The 15,226-nt window shown below is 43.6% G+C and overlaps 1 protein-coding gene across 1 annotated transcript; it reads left to right on the top strand.

The window, feature by feature from the left end:
* Window positions 1–1,487: 1,487 nt before the first annotated feature.
* LOC306973835 (UDP-glucuronosyltransferase 2A3-like) lies at window positions 1,488–10,985 on the top strand (the record flags this gene model as incomplete). Its single annotated transcript, XM_079570881.1, has 2 exons — window positions 1,488–1,521; window positions 9,413–10,985. The coding sequence occupies exon 2, from the start codon at window positions 9,420–9,422 to the stop codon at window positions 10,983–10,985; it is 1,566 nt and encodes a 521-aa protein (XP_079427007.1). The 5' UTR covers window positions 1,488–1,521; window positions 9,413–9,419.
* Window positions 10,986–15,226: the final 4,241 nt, after the last annotated feature.

The raw sequence follows: 15,226 nt of genomic DNA, 5'->3' as shown, positions 1-15,226 counted from the left end.
ATAGCAACACATGAACTTTTAAAGCTGGTAGTAGTTACATAATGTACTCTTTTATTTACAGTCAAAATCCTTAGTGCTCCTCCCCAGTCCCTCAGCTGCCTGTAGCTCCGCCCCCAGTCCCTCAGCTGCCTGTAGCTCCGCCCCTTGTCCCTCTGCTGCCTGTAGCTCCGCCCTGGTCCCTCTGCTGCCTGTAGCTCCGCCCCTTGTCCCTCTGCTGCCTGTAGCTCCGCCCTGGTCCCTCTGATGCCTGTAGCTCCGCCCCTGGTCCTGCTGCTGCCTGTAGCTCCGCCCTGGTCCCTCTGCTGCCTGTAGCTCCGCCCCTTGTCCCTCTGCTGCCTGTAGCTCCGCCCTGGTCCCTCTGCTGCCTGTAGCTCCGCCCCTGGTCCTGCTGCTGCCTGTAGCTCCGCCCTGGTCCCTCTGCTGCCTGTAGCTCCGCCCCTGGTCCTGCTGCTGCCTGTAGCTCCGCCCCTGGTCCTGCTGCTGCCTGTAGCTCTGCCCTGGTCCCTCTGATGCCTGTATCTCCGCCCCTGGTCCTGCTGCTGCCTGTAGCTCCGCCCTGGTCCCTCTGATGCCTGTATCTCCGCCCCTGGTCCTGCTGCTGCCTGTAGCTCCGCCCTGGTCCCTCTGATGCCTGTATCTCCGCCCCTGGTCCTGCTGCTGCCTGTAGCTCCGCCCTGGTCCCTCTGCTGCCTGTAGCTCCGCCCCTTGTCCCTCTGCTGCCTGTAGCTCCGCCCTGGTCCCTCTGATGCCTGTAGCTCCGCCCCTGGTCCTGCTGCTGCCTGTAGCTCCGCCCTGGTCCCTCTGATGCCTGTAGCTCCGCCCTGGTCCCTCTGCTGCCTGTAGCTCCGCCCTGGTCCTGCCTCAGCCTGAGAGAGGGACACAGACTCCAGATATCACTGAAGTCCACACTTTAGCCAGGACTTCTGTTGTACTTCTGCTTTAGTTGCTTTTGCAATGGGCTCAAACACATGAGCGGTAAAGGCCTTTTCACTCCACAAACCCAGCGTAACTTTATCTAACCATAAAACCCAAAATATGTGGCGGATCTTTCTCATTTAAGAAGTGGCTAAAAGCTAGAGATGTACTGACTACATTTATGGATGAGTTTAAGTTTGTAGAGATCTTGTGTAAACAGCAGGTTCATTCCTGGCGGACGGGGCTGCAGCTGCAGATGTTTTACCTCCTTTCTCCCTCTCTCCCCGATCCCATTCTCTTACTCTTTTTTAGCATTTGCCTTTTTCTATCTATTTTTCTCTAATGTAGCAGGAGCAGTGCACGTAGAGCTTCATAAACATGCAACCTTAAAAAAAAAAAAAAAAAACGTCTCACAGGTGAGACTCGCTCTCATCGTTCACTTAAAAGAGCCGGCTCTTTGTACCGGCTCTTCGCGACCGGCCCATCACTAGCTGTCATTAAGCGTGTCTTCCACCTCCCTCTCCACTCTCACTCTCATGTGTTCAGTTCTGTCCTCGCAGCGCTGAGTCGAGCAGCTGTCAGACATCAGACCCAACAGCGCACACCGTAAGTTCAGCTCCGCTACATTTCAAACTTCAGGACACTTTTCAGAGAACAGGGTTTTCTGTGTAAACTTTAGCCGCTCAAGTCCCGCTTTAGTCCTTGTTTAGTGCTGGGGAAGTGGGAGACTCTTTCTCTCAGCCCGGTGTTTTGTAACACGCATGGCATAGTGATTCCAGATGTGGTGGGGGCTTTCTTTTCAAGAAAACATATGGAACTTCCCTGAAAATCTGTGGCTTTTCTGCTACTAGTCCTGAGATTGCTCTCGCTTTGAAACATTCCCTCCTGAAGCTTGAATACAGACGGTACAATTCTCTCAGCTTAAGCCATAACAGTGATAGCAGGAATAGTAAAGTTCTCTCTGCACAGCCTCAGTACTGAAACGTACAGCATTGAAATCTTATTTCAAGTAAATTAAGAGAAGATTTATTTATATTATATTTATATCTGCATTAACATTGGGACATTTAATGCACTTCTGCCTGGTCAATGCCGTACAGTGACTGTCTACAAGTGTTCAGTTATAAAAATGTGAACTATAGAAATGAATTATTTTATTGAATTGAATTATTAATTAAATTATTAATCAAATGAATGTGGTAAGGTTGCCGTACCTCAGTGAACAGGTCAAAGGTCAAAGTTCCCCATGTGGACCACACATAACCATACACTGACACACGTGACCAGGCCCATGAGTTCATCAGAGTCCAGTGCTCTGGGTTCAGCTCCGATGGCCTTTAAACAGATCGATTTACTCTCATGCATGAGCAGTGCACACATGCACACACACATACTATCCCCATACAAATGAATATGGAAGCCAAGCACAATACTAAACTATAGCAAGGTACGGCATGTCCGTTTCATGGCATTTATATCATGTCAGTGGATTCTTTATCATTAGCATCTAAGTAAAAGGTGAACCTCTTAACCCCCAGCTTAACCAAGCACATTTTTACCAGTTCGGCATTACCCAAATCTGAAAGCTTCTTTAAAAAAGAGTCAAAACTGTGGATGTTGTGGCTAACAAAAATGCTAAGAAAAATGTAAAGCAAAGTAGTTCTTAGAGCGTTTATCAGCACAAGAGGACAGCGTGACGACAGTGGCAGGAGAGTCTGCAGGTTTAACAAAGCAGCTTTTACACCACAGAGAGTGGTTTACAACAAAGCATTCTTCACCAGGACACACAAATAGATGTCTTCAAACAGATGCCGTAAATACAACTGTAACAACAAGTGGACAACTGTAATGTAACTTTATTTCATGGTCACTCAGGCCAAAAGGACAAGGCCAACTTAGGTCAACAGGAGGTCACAGGAGATAGCAAAGAAACAACTGTTGTTTCACTTTTAGCTAAGAACATATTATATTTAGAAAGCCGCAAACAAGGAGACACATATTTCCACAAAACCCAACAAAACGTGATGACAAAGCAACAAAAAAAATTACAAAAAACAATAACAAAGGCAACAAAAAGTGATGAAAAAAGCAACAAAAAAGTTACAAAAACGTGACAAAAACAGTGGCAACAGCGCGAGGAATGAGGCGTCACGCCGGTCTGGCGGCTGTGAGCTCTCCAGTCAAGAAACTTTTAGATTCTTGTAAAGCTGAAGAAAATATGCTTGATTAAAGTGGAGGTTATGAGGTTAGCTGAATCTGAGTTACACTTTTAGAGGCTAATTTGTATCTAAAGCTGGGGTGTCCAAAATGCAGACCAGGGGCCAAATGCGGCCCTCAGACCTTCGTGCTGAATCGTCGTGTGGCCTTTTTATTTGAAATGTAACAATTGTACACAATTCTAACCGAACAGCTAACATTGTATTATGAGATCGAGCTGGCATGAAGGTTTTAAGCATAAATAAAGTTATGGGGCATAATTTAAACCTCCGCTAGTCAAAGGTTTTGCAGCACTGACCCCCCATCTATGGCCCTTCGCCCCATGTAAGTAAAATCTCAAATGTTCTATCCAGGCTTTAAAGCTACACCGCGTAGAATTTTACCCAAAAAATATAATTGAAATACAAGCTTTTATTTTGTGACAGATATTTTCAGCATTGAAAAATACCTCAAACAAACATGTGATTTTGCTGTGAGCGGCTCAGATCTCCTAAGACGTGACATAACTTTACCGGGAGTGGGTGCGCCTCCTGCTCGTTTCCATGGAGATGTCGACTAAAGGCAGCAGAATTATAGATTTTAACAGATTCGGTTCCCATCCAAATCCATTCTTTGATCACCCACTGCAGAAATAGCATTTTCTGTCAAGCTGGTCATTAGGAGCACGTTTTGTACTGATGGCAACAGTATAGTCCAAAATGTTACGCAGTGTCCCTTTAACCTAAATGTGGTTGATGGTTGACCATGATTTGTGATTATTGGCGGCTAATGCTAATGTCTAAATTTATGGGGAAATTGTGACGTCGCTCAACAGTCTTTACTGAATAAAGTTCGTGGAAAATGTCAGTTACAGTTTTGCCTTAAATTGACCACTTTTCTTTTTGCTTAAAAGTTTCTCGTTTTGTCCAATTCTCTGCCCTCTGTTGGATGAAATGTTTGCAAATCCAACCTAAGAAATTCATTTATTAATTTTTTTTCATTTTGTTTTCCCCCTGTGTTTGTGGCATTAAAATAAAGTATTTGGGCTTTACAATTAGACGTTGACCAATACGTTTTTGCTAAGGCTGATGCTGACTTTTTTTTTAATCGATATGCTCGGACGATATTTTTGACCAATATTTTTGTCTGATCTTCCCAAATGTCTGCTCTATTCACCTTATTCCGCCACGCCCACTTTTGCACATCTGTGGTCACGAAGACACTTTTGAGCGCTCGGTCCTGCCACACCTTAAGGACAGCAGCGCCCCCCTCCTGGATCCGCTGCAGTTCACCTACAGAGCCAACAGGTCTGTGGACGACGCAGTCAATCTGGCCCTCAACTTCATCCTGGAGGATCTTCTCAGGAACCTACGCCAGGATCCTGCAGGTTGATCCCTGACTTCCTGACGGATCGGAGACAGCACGTGCGGCTGGGGAAGATCGTCTCGGACACTCGGACTACAAACACCGGAACTCCTCAGGGCTGTGTACTTTCCCCCTGGCTCTTCTCCCTGCACACAAACTGCTACACCTCCAGTCACCTGTCCGTTAAACTCATCAAGTTTGCGGACGACACCACCCTCATCGGGCTCATCTCGGACGGTGATGAGTCCCCCTACAGGACAGAGGTAGACCGGCTGGCGTCCTGGCGCAGCCACAACAACCTGGAGCGGAACACCCAGAAGACGGTGGAGATGATCGTGGACTTCACGAAAGACACAGCCCCACAGACAGACTCTCCCACCCCCATCGCCATCGTGGACTCCATGCTTTTTCCCCCTTATGATTACAAAGGCTGCACTGGGAGGTAGGGCTGGGCGATATATCGATGTTTAAGATACATCGATATATTTTTCAATGAGATATGGAATTAGACCATATCGCATATCGTTAGCCACATAGCATAACTGCCTAAGTCATTTTTGTTTTGATTTTGGAAAACATGTAAAAAGATATTTTATAGGAAACACATTGTTTTTCTCTTTTTGCCATTTTAACAATCGTTAACCACATAGCATAACTGCCTAAGTCATTTTGTATTGCGTTAGCCACATAGCATAACTGCCTAAGTCATTTTGTATTGCGTTAGCCACATAGCATAACTGCCTAAGTCATTTTGTATTGCGTTAGCCACACAGCATAACTGCCTAAGTCATTTTGTATTGTTAAAATGGCAAGAGAAAAACAATGTGTTTCCTATAAAACGTCTTTTTACATGTTTTCCAAAATCAAAACAAAAATGACTTAGGCAGTTATGCTATGTGGCTAACGATATATCGATATAGTTCACATTTGCGCTGTAATACTTATTCTATAGACTCTTTTTATTTAAGATGTTTTCTTTTATTTAAATGTCTACCTTATGGAGCTTTGTTATACAGTGTTTATGTTTATTTTATAATGAGTTTTCAATAAAATTACTCGTTTTGACTTTGACATCGGGATATATATCGTATATGGATATTCAACCTAAATATAGCGGGATATGACTTTCGGTCCGGAAGGGTCTGTTCGAGGGTCGCGAAGAAAAAAACTGCACTGTAAACATTTGTTCTAAATGGAAGTATTATGTTCAAACAGCAAAAAAAAATCTGGTAAAATAAATCTAAAGTCTCAAAATGTTTGCTTTGCTACGTGTCTTATTTATGCTGAAAACATGTCAATTTACAAGCACACATGTCATGATTTTAGTTCATTTTCATGTTTAGTCATTTGAATCACTGCTGTGCTCCACCTCCTCATGCTACTTATCAGAATCACAGTCTACACAGGGGTCAGAGGCCTGGACCATAAACGCACTTTCCCCTTCTCCACGTGTTTACTGTTCTGTATGGACTAGTCCTGCTGCAGACCTGCCTCAGTCCCGCTCCGCTCCCTGACTCCACAGAGACGCCGCACAGTGAGTATGAGCCGCTTGAACCCGAGTTTCTCATACGTTGACAGATCTGTTCGTTCCAAGCGTAGTTATTGTCTCTGTGGAAACTTCTGATAAGACATGCTGGCCTTTAGGAACGTGTTAAAATGTAGCAATAACTACGCACAGATTTATTTACCCACGAAATGGGAGCATGAACCTTTACATGTGACATTTCAAAACTCTTTATTGTAATTGTTGTTACAGTGTCGTTCTTGACAGCCCTTTTAGTTTAGTTTTAGTCTTTTGGAAGAACATGCTTTAACTTTCTTTTTTTTAATATATATATATACTTTATTGTGTCATGAGTTTCATGTTGCCATTACATTACATTATTAGCAGTTTTTTTCTCCACACCCAATGAATTAAATACAAATAATAATACAATAAAATAATAATAATAAAATACAAATACTGTTTATGATAAATTAAGAAGTATACATTGATACATACATTGATTGTACTATGAGAAATGAAAATTTTTATCATTTTGAGTTGGGGGTAGGCGCTCATAAGCTTTTGCTTCAGCCTACTCCTTTTGAGCAAAATGTATGCTCAAATAAATAAATAAATAAAATTCAATAAAATTCAATCAATAAAATTAAATTAATTCATTTGAAAATGCTTTTACTTTCAGTCACATTTAGACGAAAACTTAAAAGGGTTTGGTCTAGTTCTAGTCAATAAAAGTAAATAGTAATCTCTTGGCTTTATGTAACTTTTGGCAAGGCAAGGCAGGGCAACTTTATTTATACCGCGCATTTCGTACACAAGGCAACTCAATGCGCCTTACAAGAAAATATGCGAAATTACAATCAGGTTCAGTTAAGGCAAAGCACATATATAAAAACATCAAGACATGGGAAACACACAGTCCACCTGGGCGGGCGCTGTAGGGGAGGGGCGCCCGCCTGTCCACTGTTGGTGAACACAGACGCAGAGGGATTTGGAGGGTGGTTGGGGAGGGGATGTGTGTGTGCAGTTATTTGCATAGTCCTTGAAATAAATGCTGTGAGTGAATGTTAATGTAAATATAGTCACAGAGGCGTCAGTCCGTATCTGGTTTCGCTCCGTGACTTGACCTTGAGTGGGGAATGCTGACGGTGCAGGAGAGATAAGAGGTCCAGCTTGCTTCAATCTCCTCTCAGGCGGAAAAAGAATTATTCCAGTATTACTTCATCAATTTATACTAAATTTGCTTTTTTATTTTTTCTTGGTCTCAGCATAAGTTCAGTTCTCCGGAGCAGGTTGTTCCTTCACAGTTCCTCCCTTTTCGTGCAGAACAGTCTTTCCTGTATAAGTCCATCACTCGGTCACTCCTATCTGCTCCTATCTACTCCGCTGCGCGTCGTGGTGTTCTTGACTCCGCGCTGTGCATTATAACCGTCTAATGCGGCTCCTCGTTGTTTAATCCTTACTTATTATACGGCTCTTCACAACGTAAGTAGAAGCTCCGTTGATTTGAATGGGATTTCCCAACGTTCTACCGGTCATTATTTTCTGATAAAGGACCTCTGAAAAAAATAATGACGCTGCCAATGGCAACGGAGTTGGTGCTTTCATATCACTCCGCGCGTACGTAGTAGCGACACTATATCTGTCCCCGTCACTGCCAGAGAAGTTGGGGGAATTGCTCGTGAAGTTAGCGAGAGTCTGACTTTCAACTTACCCAGAGATTCACCACCATTCCTCCAACTGCGCCCCAAAAGTTTGCGCGTTGCAGAGCAACGCGCAAACTTTTGGGAACTATTTGTTGCGGAAGTCATTAAATAAACCTTTGGGCCTTCATAAAAGTGTACGAAGTTTATGTTGTGTGTGTTCAGTTGGCAAATGGCCGTAAAATAAGCGGGATAATGTATACTTACTTACTTACTTATAGACTGCACTTTTCATTCTCTTTCAATATTTGTATCTGTGCTAATCGAAACTGTCAGAAAATTAGGGTTAATACCTTGGTTTTTCCAATTCTGGAGAACGCTTACTTGAAAGAAACGACACAGAGATCAGTACTTTGGTCGGCTTGCAAGGGGGAATAGCAGTTCACCACAGCTACGCAGTCTGGTTCTCCTGCACCCATTCTCAACGAGTTATTTTCTGCACAGCCTTTTATTTAGTTTTTCTATAGCATATTACATACAGAGGTGAAGTTACATTTTACATTGTCCAATACATCTCAGACACATGAATCACACTATGTTTATCTAAGTGGGGAGGCCCGGCGTGTGCAAGGCCATCTGCTCTTAGTGATACACAGTTGGACTGCACGCTCCGGGGCCCCACTCAATGTCCTCTCGTCGCCTTGCTGTCTCGTTATTTCTGATAAAACAGTTCTTACAGATAATACGGGAACAATGTGAAACTTATGCTAACCTTGAAGATAATTTCAAATACTTGATTATTGCATCATTCTTATACCAATAATTTTATTGCAGTTATTACCATATTTACAATTCTATTACAGAAACCTTTGAATAGCAGAGGTTTAAATTGTGCCTCATGCCTTTATTTATGCTTATTATACGGCTCTTCACAACGTAAGTAGAAGCTCCGTTGATTTGAATGGGATTTCCCAACGTTCTACCGGTCATTATTTTCTGATAAAGGACCTCTGAAAAAAATAATGACCGCTGCCCATGGCAACGGAGTTTGTGCTTTCATATCACTCCGCGCGTACGTAGTAGCGGACACTATCTATCCCCGTCACTGCGAGAGAAGTTGGGGGAATTGCTCGGGAAGTTAGCGTGAGTCTGACTTTCAATTTACCCAAAGATTCACCACCATTCCTCCAACTGCGCCTTCAACTAAGCAGCTAGGCTAGCTGCTAGCCTTGCTGCTTCTAGCCTAGCCAAACGCTGCAGCGCAACGCGCAAACTTTTGGGAACTATTTGTGGCGGATGTCATTAAATAAACCTTTCGGCCTTCATAAAAGCGTACGAAGTTTATGTTGTGTGTGTTCAGTTGGCAAATGGCCGTATAATAAGCGGGATAATGTATAGAACGCTGGTCATTATCGGGAAAATAAGTACCTTCAGGGCGAAACAAGACCCCTCCGCTTCGCGTCGGGGTCCGGTTCGCCCTGTCGGTACTTATTTTCCCGATAATGACCAGCGTTCTATACATTATCCCTTACTTAAAACCTTAATGCCAGCTCTGTCTCACAATAAAGTGCTAGTTGTTAGGTTAGAATTGTGTAGAATTATTACATATTAAATAAAAAGGACCATCTCTGATGATGTGAACCGATTCACCAAGCAGCCCGAGGGCCACCAAACATTGGTTGCTGTGGAGTTATGAAGCTCATGGAGGGAGACACTGTCCTGGGGCGGGTGTAGGTGTGTGGGGGAATGTACTGGCCTCTGCTGTTTCTGACCAGTTTCTCTCTCTCAGGTTCAGGATGCATCTGCTGCTGGTGGCTCTGCTCTGCTGCGCCCCTGTGTTTGGGGGGAAGGTGCTGGTGTTTCCTCTGGACGGGTCCCACTGGGTGAACATGCAGGTTCTGGTCGAGGAGCTGCACTCTCGGGGTCATGAGGTCACTGTGCTGCGGCCCACAGACACCTGGTACATCAAGGCCCAGTCTCCCTTCTACAAATCCATCACACTCAACTCCACAGCAGGATTCAGCGAGAAACAGTTTGGATCGTTCGCGATGAAGATGCTTCGACTGCGGCGCGAAGGGGCCTCGGTTTGGAGACGGATTTCTCTGGAATACGAAATTGTTGAAGCATTTTATGAGTTGCATAAAAAAGTTGTTGAAATGACTGGACAAATGTTTGAAAATAAAAAGTTAATGCAGGATTTGAGGGACGCAAAATATGACCTGGTTTTGACGGATCCTGGGATGGGCGCTGGCGTTCTTCTCGCTCACAGGTTAAAGCTCCCTCTGGTGTTGAACGTCAGATGGACAATTCAGGGAGAGGGACATTTTGCGATTGCTCCAACTCCTTTATCGTACGTCCCAATCCCCATGACTGAACTCACAGATAAAATGAGCTTCATGCAGCGAGTCAAGAACATGGTGATTTTCTTCTTTACGCGTATTCAGATCTGGTATGTGACAGACCCAAACTACAAACCGCTGGTTCACAAATACTTTGGTCCTGACGTGCACTACATGGAGCTGTTCCAGGCGGCCGACATCTGGCTGATGAGAAACGACTTCACGTTTGAATTCCCGCGGCCCACGATGCCAAACGTGGTTTACATGTCAGGCTTCCAGTGCAAACCCTCCAGACCTCTGTCCAAAGAGCTGGAGCAGTTTGTGCAGAGTTCAGGGGAGCATGGGGTTATCGTCATGACTTTAGGGACACTGGTGGCCCAACTGCCTGAAGACATCACTGAGGAGATCGCTGCTGCTTTTGCACAAGTCCCTCAGAAAGTCATCTGGAGACACTCGGGCAAACAGCCCTCCACTTTAGGCAACAACACTCTGCTGGTGGACTGGCTCCCTCAGAACGACCTTCTGGGACATCCACAAACCAAGCTTTTTGTAGCTCACGGAGGAACCAACGGGGTTCAGGAAGCCATTTACCACGGCGTTCCTCTGTTGGGTTTGCCGCTGATGTTTGACCAAATGGACAACTTCTTTCGGATGGAGTTGCGTGGAGTGGCCAAAGTGCTGGACATCTCCACAGTGAACAGAGAGGTGTTTCTCCAGGCGCTGCAGGAGCTGCTGTACCAGCCCAAACATAGAGAGAATATGAAGCGTCTGTCAGAGCTGCACAGAGACCAACCCATGAAGCCCATGGACACAGCCATGTTCTGGATAGAGTTCGTCATGAGACACAGAGGAGCCAAACATCTGATAACAGAGTCCTACAAACTGTCCAAGATTCAGTATTACTGCATTGACGTGGTGGTGTTTCTGCTCACGTTAGCTGCACTGAGTCTGTTCATGTTCATGAAGACACTCACAGTCCTGTGGACAGCCCTGTCCTCACGCCTCAAAACCAAACAGGAATAAACTTTCCACATAAGGCTTTAGGCTCATTCATAATTCATAAGACGCAATACATTTTTGCCTTGTAACCATGGAAATGTCATGTAACTGAAGACATTTCCATGGTTACAAGGTAAAAATGACTTCATTTTACAAAGTTCTTGCATCTCATGAAGTATGAATGTGCCTTTTGTCTTCATCATCACTTAAAGCTGTGCCTTTTAAATGTTCTTGACTGTAAATAAGAAAAAATCCACTGATTGTTAAGGTTTAAAGTGTACTCCAAAAAATAACTCCTGATTGTTTTTTTGCATGATTTGATGGACATCATTTTCTTTTTTTTTGACTTGGGAATGAGCTGTGGTAGCCCGGCCTTAGCCATCCGTAAACTCCGGTCAATTATAATTTCCCTACATGTACGTCTGGGTCTGATCTCAGTGGCCGCGTTACATCCGTTGACTTTCTATCTACCATTCAGCGAGCAGGGGAGGCGGGGCTTCTAGGTGACGTCAGGCATTTGCTGCGCATTTGCTGGTTGTAGTTTGGCAATGGCGGCGGATACGAAAGTAAAGGAAGCTCTTCAATCCGTTCTGACTCGGCTCCCAAATATCCAGAAATTAAAATTGAAGCCTTAAAATGTGCAAGGAAGGTTAAGCCCAGTTAAGGGAAAAACTACTGAAAAAGGGTGTTCCACTTTATTATGCAGATCATCATTTTCAAGCAACATATGAAAGAAAAAGGGTCTCTCTGCTGATGAAAAGCATGAAATAGTTGAATGCCTTGGTCTAGGTATGAAAACCTTTGATATTTCATGAAAGATTAAGCATAATCATCGTACAGATAAGAGATTTGTGGATGATTCAGACACACTCGGGTTTGTGCAGATAAAGGCAAAATATGGACGGTTTCTGCCAGACAAACACATCAGATTAAGAGAACAGATGCTACAAAGCAGCAGACAGGTATTTGAAGCTGCTGGTGCCTCTAGGGTCTCCCGAACATCAAGGTGTAGGACCCTCCAGAGGCTACAGTTGTGCATAAACCTTCTATCCGGGCCTCCCCTAAACTGTTAATTGAAGCTGATGAACAGAAACGGCTGCAACGGGCTCAGAAATACATAAGGACTCATTTTCAAACAGTCTTGTTCACTGATGAGGCCGTGTAGCCCTGGATGGTCAGATGGATGGAGTAGTGGATGGTTGGTGAATGGCCACAATGTCCCAACAAGGCTGCGACGTCAACAGGGAGGTGGCAGAGTCATGTTTTGGGCCAGAATCATGAGGAGAGAGCTGGTCGGCCCTTTTAGGCCCTTTTAGGCTCCTTGAAGGTGTGAAAATGACATTTGAAAAATATGTGGAGTTTCTGTCTTCTATGCTACAAAATGAAGAGCTGTGTTTTCCCGAACAAAATCCTCTTCATCATGACAACGCACCATGTCCTGCTGTAAAGAATACCTCTGCATCACTGGCTGCTATGGGCATAAAAGGAGAGAAACTCATGATGTGGACCCCCTCCTCCCCTGACCTCAGCCCTATTGAGAACCTTTGGAGCCTCAACAAAAAAAACTTCAATGAGGGCGGGAGGCAGTTTTCATCCAAACAGCAGCTCTGGGAGGCTATTCTAACATCCTGCAAAGAAATCCAAGCAGAAACTGTCCAAAAACTCACAAGTTTAATGGATTTAAGAATTTTGAAGCTGCTATCACAGAAGGGCTCCTTTGGTAAAATATAACTTGACCTGTTAATATTTTTTTTGATTGAAATAGCTTTTGATTTCAGTAAATATGACCTCCTGATGCTACAAATACAACAAATGACCATTTTCAGTTAATTACGAGCTTTAAAATGTATTGAAACGATGAGTTGCATAATAATTTGGAACAGTGGATTTTGAGGTTTTTACTATATTTGTTTTTGAAAAAAATACTGTTATCACTAGGAAATTTTTTCCACCACATTTAAATGATCCACTATCAGTTAGAGACTTGAAAATTATGCTGACTCTCATTTGAGTTCACAATTTAGAAAATCTTAGAAAAATGTCATTTGCATAATAATTTGGAACGCAGTGTATTGGCTCATAGGAGATTGTGAGTACGGAAGCCGAGTATAAGTACTGCTTAGTACTTAAACTCGGTTTTGCTAATATACTAAATCATTACTATCATAAAACAGTGATTATGTATATGAAACGATGATGTTATAGAATATATGTTAATGTTTGGTTACCATTGGAAATTCTTTGTAATTTTGTTACAGTATTAAACTTTTCATTTTAAAGATGAATGTGTTGTTTGTGATGTTAGGTGACAGAGGAAAAATCCAAAAGGGAAGTTGTGGTTGTGGGCGGCTGCACATAGACGACCTTCTTAGGCTGAAAACTCTCCTCGTTCAGTTGCACACCTTATTAACTGCATATTACAGTAACAAAATGTAATAGGGGTTATTTGTGACCGAGAAACTGATTAGTGCAGGGGTGGTGAACACGAGGCATCCTCAGATTTCCTTTATATTGTGGCTCTTTGCCTTATTTTATGTTTAATTTTATTTAAAACACTCCCTTATCAATTGGGGCTTATCAAGTACAAATAAAAAAATATTGGTGCAAAGCGGCAATTATCGGCCCTCGCCGACCGCCCTGCCCAAAGCAAGGGGGCGCTTTGCGCCCTTTTGTCTCCCTCAATCTAAAATGACGGTATTGCTACTGCCTTTATGTTTGTTTTTAAAGTTTTTTCCCTAGGGTCTTAGTTTTAGGATTTTTGGACAAAGTATTGGCATCTGAAGTTTTGTTGCATTTTAGGGTTGCGCCTACGCTGCAGAAAAAGTGGTTCCTCACTTCTCTCGATCTTTTTCACCGGGGCTTCCTTGGAGGAGATAGAAAAAGTGCATGTTGCTGAATTATGGAGTTTAACATTTTTCCATCAGAATAAAATTGGACATTCTGGTCATCGCTACGGTAGCATCGTGAAAAATATGACATAGGTGTGATTGACTTTTATGATAGAATTTTGTGACAAATTATTTTAATTTTCGCAAAACAAAAGTTTGTACTCACCATGTAATTCCTATAGGGGGCGCTGTAGCGCCTAATTTGAATTTTGCCAAATGAGAGTGTTTAGGTCTGTGACTCTAACAACTGATAAAAAAATTAGCGAAATTGGCTACGTGCACAATATGGCGGCCACTAACTTCCGGTTACGGGGTGTGGGGGAGGGTACTTCCTGTTGCTTCCCGTCCTGCCAATCAACCTGGATTGTTGTCATCGGAGTAAGCTAGCTAGCCAGCGAAAATGAGTTTGTTCGGAGTTCAAAAGCAGAGAACGTCCTTTCAGTGGGTTGGAGGATCGTCTTTACATTGTTGTGTCCCTAAATGTACATGTTCGTCGCGGTATAACTCTAGTTTGAGTTTCCACTGCTTTCCTGCTGATGTTGCAGCGCGTCAGCTATGGCTAGCTCGAATCCGGAGAGCTAGCTTTACTCCGAGCAGGGACACAAGAGTTTGCAGCCGGCATTTTTTACCACAAGATATTATTGTTACAGCATGGGGTAAAAGGCTGTTGAAAAAGGGGACTGTTCCTGTTCTGTTTGAGTGGAACAATTACTCACTCCCTGAGCCAAGACCCGGAGTGTGGGAGCGGAAGCCACGGCCGGAGGAGAGCGCTGCGGCTGCAGCAGACCTTACTGAGGACTTATCAGGGTCGGAGATGGAGGTTGTGGCTCCTGACCACGATTACTGTGTGTCGGCGGCAACTGGAGTAATGGCTAATGAGTTACTGCGAGAAAACGAGTCCCTTCGCAGACAACTTCAGCTGGCACGGAGTCAAATCGAGCGGCTGCAGCTGCGAACGCGTTTTTGCTGGGAGCGTTTTGCAGGCTCCGATGACCAGATTCGCCATTATACCAGGTAAGTTTGTATGTATAATATTCTGTATTTAGTTATAGTAACGTGTGCATGTAGTTGAAGTTTAGTCAGCGTTTCAACTAAAACAATGTTGAAAAACTGCATAATATTTTGTTCTTTGTTAGCGTGACAGTTTACTGCTGAGTTGCGAGAAGTTTGCTCTCTGCCTGTGTGCGATTCATTTAAATCAAACTTAGCAATTTTGCTCATTTTGGTGTGGTGGGAATTGACAAACGAGCTGCCAAAAGTGACATTAAACGCGCTGGAAAGGCAACAGAAAAGTGATAAGAACATTGCAAAAACACGTTAAAAAATGCAATGACAAAAAGTTATGGCCACTTTTGTAAGTCTTGGCTTTCAAATAAG

Source organism: Gobius niger, assembly GCF_951799975.1.
Source record: "Gobius niger genome assembly, chromosome: 1".
Taxonomy (NCBI): Eukaryota; Metazoa; Chordata; class Actinopteri; order Gobiiformes; family Gobiidae; genus Gobius; species Gobius niger.
Note: the sequence above shows the minus strand (reverse complement) of the source record. Positions and strands in the feature narration are given on the sequence as shown.